Source organism: Aquarana catesbeiana, linkage group LG01 (genome assembly GCF_042186555.1).
Source record: "Aquarana catesbeiana isolate 2022-GZ linkage group LG01, ASM4218655v1, whole genome shotgun sequence".
Lineage (NCBI taxonomy): Eukaryota > Metazoa > Chordata > Amphibia > Anura > Ranidae > Aquarana > Aquarana catesbeiana.
Window position 1 is genome coordinate 420,983,693 of NC_133324.1, and position 13,824 is coordinate 420,997,516.

The following is a 13,824-nucleotide window of genomic DNA, read 5'->3' on the forward strand; positions in this document are numbered from 1 at the left end:
TTTGCACTATCTTCAATTGCATGTGGACTCTTTTTTTTCTATTCATTTTTTTATTAGAATTTTCCTATTGTTTTTCACAAAGACATTATTTTGCTATATATGCAGGGATTGGATGGTTGTCATTCTGTTGTAATATGCACTTTTAGCATTAAGCTTTATACTTTATTTATACTTTTTTTGTATGGCACATTGTTGTGTTCACATTTAGTTTGTCTGAGCATAATTATCTAGATGCTATTTAGCATACTGTTTATATAGATTTAGTGCCCCCCATCACATATATATTCTTCCACATCTACTGACATACCATTGGGACTCTATGACTGAATTTAATCTCAAGGGACAAGATGCTGCATTTAGTAACTCTGACCTCTCATCTTACCACTGAAACTACTAAGAGGGCCAGTGACTCTGACATAGCAGACTGGACTTAAGCAGGCCATACATGAATAAAAATTCAGTAGGGACCAGCTGAATTTTGATCCATGTATGGGCAGGAAGAATGGTAGATCCACTTCTATACAGCTACTCTGTAGGATTTTCCCCGCTTGATCAGTGGCACAGACTATAGCTGGCAGTGTTAATCTGGTAAGTATAACTTCTTTTTTATTTAATGTAAAACATAGCCTTTACAACCTCTTTAAGGAATCTCCTCTATTCTCTAAATAGAAATTAAAGACCTTTGCCTCTGTGAAGAGCTATCATATTACAAATTCTGTTACATTCCTGCTTGGGTGTGGCAGTGAGTAATAGAGACACTTTTTAAAGGCCAGAATTGTAACAGCAGACACTGTTACAATGGTGTGGGTTTCCATTAAAACATTTTGTTGCAACAGTTCATGTATATAAAGGGTTAACTGCTTAGTTAACTTGCCCCAGTAATGTTCAATCTCATTCTGCTGGTGCTTAGATTGTTGTCCCAGAGAAGGAAAATCTCTGCACAGAGTGAAATCTGACAGTGTATTCATCACACGTGCATTAGAAAACAATTATTTTAATAGTTGCACTACAACTATAGGTTATCTTTCAATTATAGACTATACATATCTCCTAAATAACAGTAGTAAAATTGGAAAAAAAGAACACCTTTTTGTTATGAAAGCTATCATTAATGGCGACATTTTGTTACTGAAAGGGAGTAGATTTTCTGCTAAGTCTGTTCCAGATTTTAAGATGGAGATCAAAAAAGAATACCTCCTTTGGGGTCCACAATTTTCACTACAGCTCTTGTCTTAGTGCCAAGAACAGCATTCACAGGAGAATTCAGAATGACTTCAAAGGTCTCATCGTCTTCTTCTAATCCATCCTGGGTAATTGCTATATTCCAAGTCTTGGTTGACACTCCTACAACAAGTAAACATTTCAATTACTCTTTTAATTACTATTTCAAACAACCTAGTGATAGGGAAATATATTAATTAGCATGTCTGCAGTTAGATGGGAAGAGTCGATGGATGCCATTGTGCTGGCAAAAATCTGATTGCTCTCCCGCTGTTCTCTCCAATCACAGAACATGCCTGTAAAAGCCCCTGGATAGTATTATTTAACCCATACCGCGCTACCAAACATGTAAGATGTTAATTTGAGGCATTAGCAATGGCATTTTCTTTCAGATGGGATTTTGATACTATCTGCAATCTAACTGCTGTAATTGCGATCATGTATACATTTCTAAAGGATAAATTAGTATATAATAAACTACACTAAGGTGGCTAGTCAAAGCCAACTAACTGAATGTATACTTAGGAAAGTAACATGAACTGCTTAGTATGAAGAGTTACATTTCACATTAAATGTTTACACGTAAAAGCAACATTAAGTGCCATCTGTTAAACTTGGCAATACTCAACTGGGAATGTTTTGTAGATGGTTAATGGCTTATTGCCTGGGGGCCTTTTTACACTAATGTGCTTTTATGTGGATAATGGTTCACATATATTAAGAATAAACAATAAATTTTAGTGCACATGGTTTCCTATGGCCATGTTCACATGCTGTTGAAAAATTAAGCACATAGAAGATTTTCCTCTTGGAGAACAGTGTAAATTATCCTTAGAAGGGGCATTGTAAGCTGTAGCATTATTAGGATGCCTTCTTAGCTTCGGAATTCTATTGAACATATATTGCCATGTGTGTCTGGAGGAAGTGTATGTAACTCAGTTTTTAGATGTCAAACTTTCTGCGCCATTGTCCTAGGAAATCACACAAAAACAGTTTTTACTCAGTTTTCAGCCTCTCTTTGTGAACTGAACCTAATGGGGAAATAGTTGAGACGAATTAACTCCTATATAATTACCAAAGCAGGTATAGCATTAATTTCACCAATGTTACATATCAGATATCTAAAATGCATCTTTGATGACCATTTTTTCCGTTTACTCCTTTATATACTGTATAGCATTTTCTCTATATGTTTATCCAAAATTTTTCTTTGTTAGTTATGGATGGCGTAGAACAGGGTAGACCCTCTCTAAGGTTTTTATTGCTGCCTGTGTCCAGATTATTCGTGGGAAAGTGCAGCATGCTGGGCCACAGTAAACATTCAGAGTCCACATCAGAGAACAGAACTTGTATTAATGCAGAATTCAGTAATTCACAACACCCGACCGTGAACACTCACAGCATATATTAGCAATTTGTAGCAGACCAGGTCTCAGATGTGCCAACAGTATCTGTCTTGAGGGCTGGAATGCAGACTGGCCGGTCCATACCAAAATGGGTAGATTTCCAGGAAGGATGGCATGTCACTATCCTTTCCCTGCTCGCCTGTAACCTCTCCCTGCCACTAATCACTGTCCCTGTTAGATTGGTGACCTGTCCTTACACTACCCACATGCAAAATGTGTGCCAAGCCCAGGAGCCAGGGTTTTAAATAGACTCTGCCTGAATCAATATGGCCGCCAGAGTCACATGGAGAAGCAGCATCCAACTGGATAGTGACCCAGGAAACCATAGAGGAAAAATGCTCCCTCCACTATGCCTCTGAGATTGAACGCAACCTGCAGTGGAGAAAGTAGACTGCACCTGCCTACATATTTTTTCTGGGGATGGGATTTTGTTCTAGTTTGGAGAAATTTGCTCTTGCTTTCTGTTGTGATTCTGCTGCAGAACACAAAATTAAATCTGAAGGGAATTTCTGAAGGAACGTGGACATGGCTCCTGTCATTACTGATTCTATTGAAAAATGAAAATAGTTTCAGCGTTAGAAACACGTTAGGTTTTAGGACACCAGGCTTGGCCTATATTGGAACTTTAAGCATGCACCATGCTCTACTTGCATGTTACCATGTGTTGTTCAGGCTTCTGTGTTTACAAGTGACAGTAGATAGCAAAGAGCACAGGGCCAGTGCCGGAGGTGTCCCACTATGTTCTGGCTGAAAAAAAACCCTGCTGTTGGGTGTTTCTACTCACTTTATTTTACTTTGACTGGTTGTGTGTGTGTGTAATTTGTAGTTGCTAGATTAGACAGGCGCAGGTAAATAAATATGTTTGACACTTTGTAGGTATTAGGCTCTATTCACACCATGGCGTTCCGTTTTGTGAGCGTAATCGGCGAGATCCTGCCAGCGATTCGGAAATGCTGCAAATCGCTGGATGCCCTTGCGATCCCGTTACTTTGAATGGCACCCAAATCACGGTAAAGTTTGTGCTGTCCTTCCATCTGAGACCATAATCTTTTATAGGGCCTTTCCCTTGGTTCACCATGGGAGGGCGGAATCTCTAACACAGTTATTACATGTATCTTTTTGAAGTTTATGTTTTGATAATAGTCTATAATTATTGCCATTGTGATACATGTCTTTTTCTTCTCTATGTATTTTTAATAGAACCTCTAGCTCCTGAAGAAGCGTTCCTTGTCAACGTGAAACATGTAGAGCAATTAGAGACTATACCACCTTGGAATACCAGACCTGCAGTGTTCTTTCAATCCCAACTCCACATTCTTCCATCACCCTATGTCAGGGGAAGTTCATCTTTGTTTCTGTTTGGAATGAATGTTTGAATTGTCTACTTATAGTTACGAGGGATTATACAAGAGCTTGCAGGACAGGATCCACTATGGTGTATTTAACTGGGTTGTATGCCTAAATCAGACCTGTTTTTAAATTTTCATGTTTATTCTCTGTGTTTTTTATATGACATTAATAAAATTTCAAAAAACCCCATTTTACTTTTCTGTAGTTTAATACCGTTGTGCCCTTAAAGTCCCATTGTTTAGTTTCTTGATGCCCTTAATTACAATGTTGGGGACTTTGGCACAAATGACTATCAAGTACCTACAGAATCACCCTGTATTTTAGGTACTTTAGTACTAGGACCTCCCTTTTGCAAATCGCGGTAAAATCATGCAAACAGAATTGCGGGACACCTGTCGCCCAAAAGAAGTTCTTGTACTTCTTTTGGGCGGCAGGTGTCCAATGTTTCTGTTTGCACAACTTCACCGCGATTTGTCAGACAACAATCATGGTAAAATCACGCCATGATTTGAGTGCCATTTAAAGTAATGGGAATCACAAGGGCGTCCAATGATTTGCAGCATTTTCAAATCGTGGCCGCCTGCAAAACGGAACGCCATGGTGTGAATGGAGCCTTAAATTCTAATGCTGAAATTAGCTACAACCTGTGCAACATTGTTATCTTTAGATCACAAATGTTCTATTTTTTCAGAATTTCTTTTAATTAGTTTTGAAGCAAGTTTTGGATAAGAGCATAACCCTTTTGAAATCCATTTTTCCATATCCATAGAAGTTTAATCACTGAGTCTCGGACAATGTGGTATAAAAGAAGAGGGCAGTCTGGTGACCATTTGTAAAACTGTTGGTGAAGAAGGCCTGGGAGCAAGTATGAAAATCTAGCAGTGGCATTAGGATTGTAAGTCCATTTGTGTTGGGTATAAAGTGCATCCCACATTTCCAGCAAAGTGATGGTCAATAGTGAAGTGTAGGGTAAGAGTAACCTATAATTTTTAGGAATCCAAGGTATGTTGTGGAAAGTAGTAGTACCCAAAACACATTCTAAGTTAACCTAAGCAATTCTGGTCAAAACTGCTGGCTGGTTATAACGTTGAAGTCAGGCAGTGCTACTCCACCTGTCTGTTTGGACCTTGATTATATAGTACGAAAGATCCTTGGTTTCTTCTGGCCCAAAATTATTTAGTGATCAAAGAGTGTAATGTGGGGGAAAAACAGAAGGTATACCCACTGGTATAATTTGGAACAAGAACAGCTCCCTTGGAAGGACATTCATTTTGATCATATTAATTTTGTTTAACTGGGAAGGCTACCATCGTTGGAGATCTCCTGGGATTTAATAAAGTAATGAGAAGTAATTATCTTGAAGCAAATCTGTTAGGTGGGGGGGGGGGGGGGGGGGTACGATGAATCCCTAAATATTTAAAATTTTCAGATTTCAAGGTGAAAGAAAAGTGCAATTTTAGCCTCTGGACCTCAGCCCTAGACAGTGTAAGTTTCAGGATTTCTGATTTATTTAGATTCGTTTTGAAGTTCAAACTGTTTCCAAATGAATTCCCGAATGAATTTAGGGAAGGAGGTATAAAACAGAATTGTTTTAAATAAACAGGTGTTGTATATCAAACAGGTTATTCGCATATGCAGATTATGTATTATTTTATTGTTTTTATGTATTTGTTCACAATCTGAAACTCATGAATATTTCGATTTTGCCTAATGGTAGAGAAGAGTGGCTGTAGAGAGATGCCAAACAGGGTGACAAGGGGCATCCCTGGTGGGTGCCATTATGAAGTGTATAGGGTTCGCATAATGTGCCATTAATCCAGACTTGGGCTATAGAAGATTCAAACAATAACAAGATGCAGTGGTGCATTTTAGGTCAGAGGCCAAAAGAGTGGCCATAAGTTAACCCCAGTTTACCTTATCAAAAGCCTTGTCTGCATCAGTGAAGAGGAGTAGGGTGTGCTGGGGTTATTTGTGTACATAAGCTAAGAGAGTTGCCCTAAGGGAGTTGTCTCAGGCCTCCCTATGAGGGATGAAACCAGTCTGTGACAGACTCACCTGGGACAGAGGCTTTTGGAGGGGACTGAATGCCAGCCTCTTGCCTACCGACTATGGGCCCTGGCATTTGAGGGAGCTACAAGAATTTTAGGAAGATGTTCTGTTATGTAATACAAAAGGACACTATTAAGGAGGCCATGATGGTCTTTGCCAGCTTTGAACTCATAGCAGATGTATGTGAAAGGAACGCTGATTAATGAGATCTGGAAAGCTCTGGGTCTACTGTTGTCTACCAGTCTGAAGGGTCTTTCACCTATTGTTAATTGTGCTAATTAACACACCTTTGTCTCCTAGAAAACTATTGGGGGGGGGGGGGGGTTTATACTTGTAATAATGTATATTGTAAGTTGTGAGCTTGTTACCGGGCAGTCTGTTGACCTGGGCTGGTTCAAGGGCTGTGTTAATTAGCAGGTTAATTATATAATTGTCAACTAGTATTTGCTAGAGGAGAGGGGAGTAGCCATGAGTATGCCCTACCTCGTTATCTAACCCGTTGTGTGATGTTTTGGGTAAATATTTGGGTTATTGTGTATGTAGGGGACTGACATACTTTTCAAGTGTATAAAAAGCCTGTTGTCCAATAAAACATTCCATGTTCCCACAAGCTAGTGTTGGCTAGTGTTGTACGGCTATAATATCTAATATTTGATGTTCAGACTGGAGGAGGCTGTATACTGATGGACGCACTCAAGCGGAGTGTGGGAAAAGGTTCTGTGACACAGTCTGATCATGAGAAATCCAACATGGAAGGAATGGAAGGAATCTAGTAGCAAGCACCGTAGTGCACATTTTTATATCTAATTTGAGCAAGAAAATTGGCTTATAACTGCCCGGTTTAGGCAATACTGTCATGTGTGCCCGGGAGTTTAACGCCTTATCTGCGCTTTTTATGTGATGAAGTTAGCATAAGAGGTTAGTTGTGGCATTATAATTTTCTGAAAGGTCTTAAAAAATTGTAAGGTAAAATGGTCAGCCCAGGTGCTTTACACAAAGCGGTGCCCTTCACTGCTTGGAGAAACTCACCCTCTAAAGCTTTAAAAGAATTTGTCAATCAAGATGGTAGGTTTGCCTGTCACAATGTTTAATAATACATTCCAGGCAGAAAGCAGCCCGTGATAGGGAGATATTAGGGGGAACAATGCATAGATTTTGATAAAAGTTCTTAAAAGCATAAGCTATAGCGGGGGTAGTACAGTATGTACAATCTTGTACAAGGGCGTTTTATTCTTGTAGATAAACAAGTCATTTTTTTTGTCTTGTAAATCCCTGGTTAGAAATTTCTTTGGTTTATTACCCAATTCATAAACCTTTTAGGAGATTAAGCGTAACACCCCCTTAGTTTTGGACTCTATAAGAAATTTCAAATCTTACCTTATGTTAGGAGTGTATATAAAGTTTCTTGGTGGAGCAAGAGTTTCTATTTGCTGATTACACCCTCACTTCTTCCTTGCACCTAGTTTAATTAGTTTTGTCTCATGATCAATTTGTGTGTATCCCATAGAAGGGCAGGGGAGACATCAGGTGGGTCATTCTTACAAAATATTATTTAAGGTCATGAGTCGATTGGGACAAATCTAAAGGATCTATTAGAAGAGGTAATTTAGCTTCCAGTGACCTTTACAGGTTAGAAACCTGGGTATATACATTTATACGGTTTAATATAAACAGGTTCACTTTAAAAAAGGTTCATGTAGTAGTTTTACTAGTAGTTTGAACACACAGTATATGAACGTTTTCTGTTTCCAGGACTTTTTCTAATGGCTATAAGGGGCTTCTTTAGCTGATTTCAAAATGCCCCATTGTGTAAAACAATACACATAACTATTATCCTTTTATTCTGATATACCCTCTTCTAGCGATCAGTTGAGTAGAAAACCTTCAACATTTGCTTGTAAAAGTTTTGAAGCATGGCCTCCTAACAGTGATTTTGTGAAGGGACAGCTATATAATGTCACTGTGGGTGACCTACATAACTAGGATCTGTAAATATGGAGGACAGCAAGCAAAGATGAGAAAGTCCTGCACCCAGGACTGGCACATAAACTGTAGAGAAGTACGGAAACACAAAACTGAGCCTAATTATTGTATACCCCACACCAGGGGTAAGCAACCCCCGGCACTGGTGCCGCAAACGGCATACGAAGCCTTTTTTGCCGGCACTCGACTCCCTCCCCATCAGCAGAGCAATGCAGGGAAGTGTCAGTGAGACACTAATGCACTCCAATTTCAGAATTCCCCACACCACACCTGCACTGAGGGGGAGGCACTGCGCCCCCACACATTGTAAAAGATAAGAAACATTGTTTGGGTGCAGTTCTGCTGGGGGGCAGGGGAGGGGTCCCTGTTTCCAGGAGGAGGAGGTCTGTCTTGGCCACTGCTAAAGCCAATTACAATCCTGCTAGCCCCATCCACCATCTGTAGGACGATGACTCGCTTCGTTGCCAATACCAATCGCCAAAAGAAGGGATTTCACTGTGATTGAGAAAACCACAATCAGGTGACAGTTGGGCTTCTGGGAACTTTGTTGAAATTACCCCTGAACCTTTGCATCACTTACTACTGAACCCCTGCACTCTGTGTCCCTTTAAGCCAGAGCCAGTACTCAGCGTAATGAAAATTACACCCAACAGCAGAGTGTGCCAGGACAGGTAAATGTGTTTCATCTCTGCTTCCTTTCACCACTCTGCATATCATGCATATCATAGATGAGAAGAGGGTACAGTGGTGGAGCAGATGAGCAGGAGGATAGAGCGGTGGAGAAAATGAGCAGGAGGGATTCAGATGTGGAACAGAAGAGCAGGAGGGTACAGCCGTGGGCCAGATGTGCAGGGAGGTACAGTGGTGGAAGAGATGAGAAAGGGGTTTAGAAGTGGGACAGAAGAGCAGGAGGGTACAGTGATGGGCCAGATGAGCAGGGGGGTTTCAGTGTTGGGGCAGAAAATCAGGGGGGTAGAGCAGTGGGGCAGATGTGAAAAGAGGGGTATTGGTAGGGCAGATGAGCAGGGGGTTACAGTGGTGGCAGGAGAGCAGGGGGAACAGTGGTGGGGCAGAAGAGCAGAGGGGGACAGAAGTGAAACAGATGTGCAGGAGGTACATTAGTGGGGCAGATGAGAAAGCGGGTTACAGTGGTTGGAACAGATGAGAAGGTGTTCAGTAGTGATACAGAAGAGCATGGGGTTACGGCGGTGGAGCAGATGTGCAGGGAGGTACAGTGGTGGGAGGGATGAGAAGGGGGTTCAGCGGTGGGGTAGAAAAGCAGGGGGTTACAGTGATGGGGCAGATGAGCAGGGGTTTACAATGGTGGGACAGATGAGCAGGGGGGGCCCAGTATTGGGCCAGATGAGAAGGGGTGGGAAAGATGAGCAGGGGGTTCAGTGTTGGGGCAGAGGAGAAAGGAGGTACATTGGTGGGACAGATTAGCAGGGGGTTACAGTGGTGGAGCAGAGGAGCAGGGGGTACAGAGGTGGGGCAGATGTGCAGAGGGGTGCAGAGGAGAAAGGAGGTACATCACTGAAACACATGAGCAGAGGTTACAGTGGTGGGGCAGAAGAGCAAGGGGAACAGAGGTGTGGCAGATGTGCAGGTGGTACAGTCTTGAGGCAGATGAGAAAGGGGGTTACAGTGGTGGGGCAGATGAGCGGATACGCTTAGTGTTAGGACAGATGAGAAGATGGATTAATGGTGGAGCAGATGTGCATGGAGGTACAGTGGTGGGGCAGATGAGAAAGGGGGGAACATTGGTGGGACAGATGTAAAGGAGGTTACAGTGCTGGGGCAGGTGAGCAGGGGGTTACAGTGGTGGAGCAGATGAGCAGGGGGGTACGGTGGTGGGGCAGATGTGCAGGGTAGAACAGTGGTGGTGCAGATGTACAGCTTTGGGGCAGATGTGCAGGGGGTTACAGTGGTGAAACAGATTTGCAGGGGGGACAGTGATCTGAGGTGTGAAGGTGCAGGAATTGGGGCTGATATGAGCCGTGAGAGTGCAGGATGTCAATTTCTCACTACTAAAGTAGTTTACAGCATATACTTTATAAAAAATCCTTTTTGTGATTGAGAGTGTGAAGTTGAATTTTTTTTGTTATAAAATCGGCACGCTCAATTTCTTTGAGAACATTTTTCAGCACACTGCTCAAAAGGTGACCTACCCCCACCCCACACTATACGCTTTTAAAGCAGTATTAAACCCAAAACAAAAATGCATTAAATTGCAGCTCATCAATTCTTAGTGTGGAATTTTTTCCCCATAATTTTCACCAGGTGGTCCAGCCATTAAGTAGCATTTATAGGGTTCAGACTATTTTAACAGTGACAAGGGTGCTCGGCTTTTATTCATTTATGTAAAATCTTAATCCCAAAAGAAACTGCTGACACTGCTTATAAAGTGTTAGCTGGAGTTCATCTTCAATATGTTAGGTGGGCCATGCATGGTCCAAACCGTTAATGGGCAGGCTAAATGTACCAAGCTGATCGATCGTTCAACTTGGGTACAACCAGCCTGCCAGATGCTCTTGTGATTATCGCCAATGGCTGCTATAGCCACTAGCGATAACCACTATCTTTTCTCAGTGAGGATGGTTTCCCCCGCCCGCCCCCCTGCTGGAAGAAGACAATGGAGGTTATTTACTAAAGGCAAATCCACTTTGCACTACAAGTGCAAACTACAAGTGCAAAGTGCACTCAAAATTGCACTGAAAGTGCACTTGGATGTGCAGTCGCTGTAGATCCGAGGGGGACATGCAAGGAGAATAAAAAAACTGCATTTTAGCTTGCACATGATTGGATAATAAAATCAGCAGAGCTTCCCCTCATTTCAGGTCTACCCCTCAGATTTACAGCGACTGCACTTCCAAGTGCACTTTCAGTGCAATTCCAAGCGCACTTTGCACTTGTAGCTTGCACTTGTAGTGCAAAGTGGATCTGCCTTTCGCAAATAACCCCCAATGTCTCGGCAGGAGGGATTCCCCTGTCAGCACTGTCTGCGTTGATAGGGGAATCGTGCAAATTTCTTTCCTGTAACCTACAGGAAAGAAATTTGCACCGTGTATGGCCGGCCTTAGTCAAGTCCATCTAAATCATCTAGCCTAGTACTACCCTCCCCTCAGACTGATAAACCTGCTGTCCAAAGGTGTCTGCTTTATTGCTTCATCCAAAATGCAGCCACCCTTAGACAGAAAGTGTGCTCCTGGCAGGATCACCAGGTAAAATAAAGAAAAAAAAAAGACTAAAAAAAACGAATGCAGCCAACACATCTAAGGATTGGTAGCCTGCAATAAATTCTTGTTTTTGGGTTTAATACCACTTTAAGCCACGAACTGGCCAAAAGTGGAATCAAAGTTACTAAATACAAAACTGTGAGCAGATAGGCTCTTTATTGCAGAAGAGACATGCAAGCTGCAGTCTTCTTTGGAATGTACGCTGAGCTGCACATGCACAAGCTCAGGAGTGACTTCATCCTGTGGCAGCCAATTAAGATGATCGCAGCCTGGTACTCAGAATAAACCAGGTAGAAGATGGTGGTAAGGAACTGCGAACTGTTGACAAAGAGGTAAGTATTATGGGCTTTAGTTCTGCTTTAAAATGTGGGTGAATAAAACACTATGATTATGTCACCAATGAATTGTCAAAAACATCAATTCAATCCCCATTTTCATGTAATTACATTAATAAGTCGCAGATGATATTTATAATTTAGGCTAAAAGTCCTATTCGCTCAGCAACATACTATAAAAACAACTAACAGCTAATTCCATCCTGCAAGTGAGCAGAAAGTCTCTTTGTTGGCAGGAAAAAGCAGCGGCTCTCTTCTTTTAAGGTTTAGTAAATGTAACAACATGCCAAAATCTCCCAGAAAATCACTATGTTTTACTACTAATTAATTAAGTATAATGTAAGTAAGATAATGCTTTGTTATAGCACATTAATCCCCTGCTGTTTAGATAAACAATGCCTTGCACATAAATTTGCAGACATAAGATAACTATATTATTATGTTTAAAAGAGCTTTCATCAAAAACAGTTTCAATATTCTCAAAAACAACAAGAGAAAGGAAAACAAAAGACAGACACGAATCATTTAATGCAACGTCTACTCTTCATTAGTTGTTTTCTAGTTCTATTAATATATGTTCTATTTTTTAAAATGCATCCAATTATTATTTGGGTAACGTAAAGAGTAAGGTGGGAAAATAACTTAATGTTGCACTACCCCTTTAAAATTGTAAAATATTAATTCCCAATAAACAGCAATTAATCATTACACCAACTTCATAGTTAATGATAAATCCAGAGGTGGTAAACACAATAATATAATCATGTGGATAAAAAGGCCAATCAGCATGTTTCAAGTGAAAAAACTTCTTGTGCAAAAATGCTCTTCAAATGTACCACATTCAGTGCACCACCACCAGCCTCTTATAAGAGATATATGACCCCTACCAACCAAGGTCATACGCGCATAGTTATACTGTATTTATCATGAGGATTAAATTGGCCAGCTTGATACAGATCACAGCCCTCAAATAATTCCACAGTATGTGTAGGCAAACAGGAGACATAAAGAAACAAAGTAGACCAGATAGTGTAATCCTATAAAATCTTCTTAATTTTTTCAATAAAGGAGGGTACTCACAAAGCAAGGAATAAACATCATGAAAAGAAAAGTCCACTCCTGCCAGTGGTGGACATAATGACAACAGCAGCCTAAGCTCTGCTGACGTGTTTCATCACAGAGGATGTCTTCAGGGGCCAGGAGTAAGCTGCTAAAAGCCAATTACACATATAAAGACCAGTGAGAACATAGAGTACAGCCACTTCCACCAAAGGTTTATATGTTGCATACAGACTTTATCATTATTGTCATTACAAACAAAAAAATGAAGCATTTTTGGTGTGATGATTAATTGCTGTTGGACTGATATTTAAAAATTTTAAAAGGGGAAGCACAACTATCATTAATTTGCAGTAATGTTCATATTTGTCTGTCTGCTTACCTCTCTGTTGTGTTCAGCTTAGAGACCGAACGCTGTTCACCTGTGTGCTTAAGTAATATTCCCTTAAGCATGGCTCCACCCCAGCTTCTAACAGGAAACACTATATTAACCTGTGCACTGCAAGCCAAGCCTTGCCAATAACATTTGTGTTAGGCAGTCCTGTGACATTCGTGCCGTGTACTCTTTGTTTGTTCCGTGTACTGACCTGGCTTTCTCCTGACCATCCCTGTCTGCTTGTCGCCCCATCCTAGGCCTGCCAACTGACCATTCCTCTTTGCCATGTGCTGCTGCTTCCTCTCCATCCTCCAGAGCCAGCCATGAGTGTAAGCTGGGAGACCCTAGGGGCCACGACCTGGAGTCAGCTGCAGCATAGTCCATCCTCACCATCAGAGGCTCTGGTGAAAACCTGCTGGCTCTTAGATGCCATGCTTTCGCTCTAACTCACTGTCCAGGACCATGGCTGCGACCCTGTGTGGCTGCATCCCAGAACCCTCAACCCTCAGCAGTCAGCCGTTGGGTCCACAACCTCCACGGGGTGTTCCTAGTCCCTTGGACCGCAAGGGACCTGATAACAACATTATTTTTTTCTTCCCATCTATTTCTTACCTTGTATTTGTGTATAAATGAGTGCAGCTTCACCCTCATTATTATTCTTCTATTAATTTCTTATTAATTTTATTATCTTCACATTTGTTTTGCATAGTGGCTTATTGATTGTTTTGCTGAGCACAGAGGTATTGCAAAATGTATTTAACATAAATAATAAGACACAGATAAAAAAAATAAAAAATACTGGAAATGTA

The 13,824-nt window shown here is 41.2% G+C and overlaps 1 protein-coding gene across 1 annotated transcript in view; it reads right to left on the bottom strand.

Moving 5' to 3' along the window:
- FREM1 (FRAS1 related extracellular matrix 1) overlaps nt 1-13,824 on the bottom strand; it is a 267,168-nt gene that overhangs the window by 54,304 nt on the left and 199,040 nt on the right. Inside the window, exon 30 of the mRNA XM_073635658.1 lies at nt 1,195-1,344. Coding sequence (XP_073491759.1) covers nt 1,195-1,344 — 150 coding nt within the window. The remainder of the gene's footprint in view (nt 1-1,194; nt 1,345-13,824) is intronic.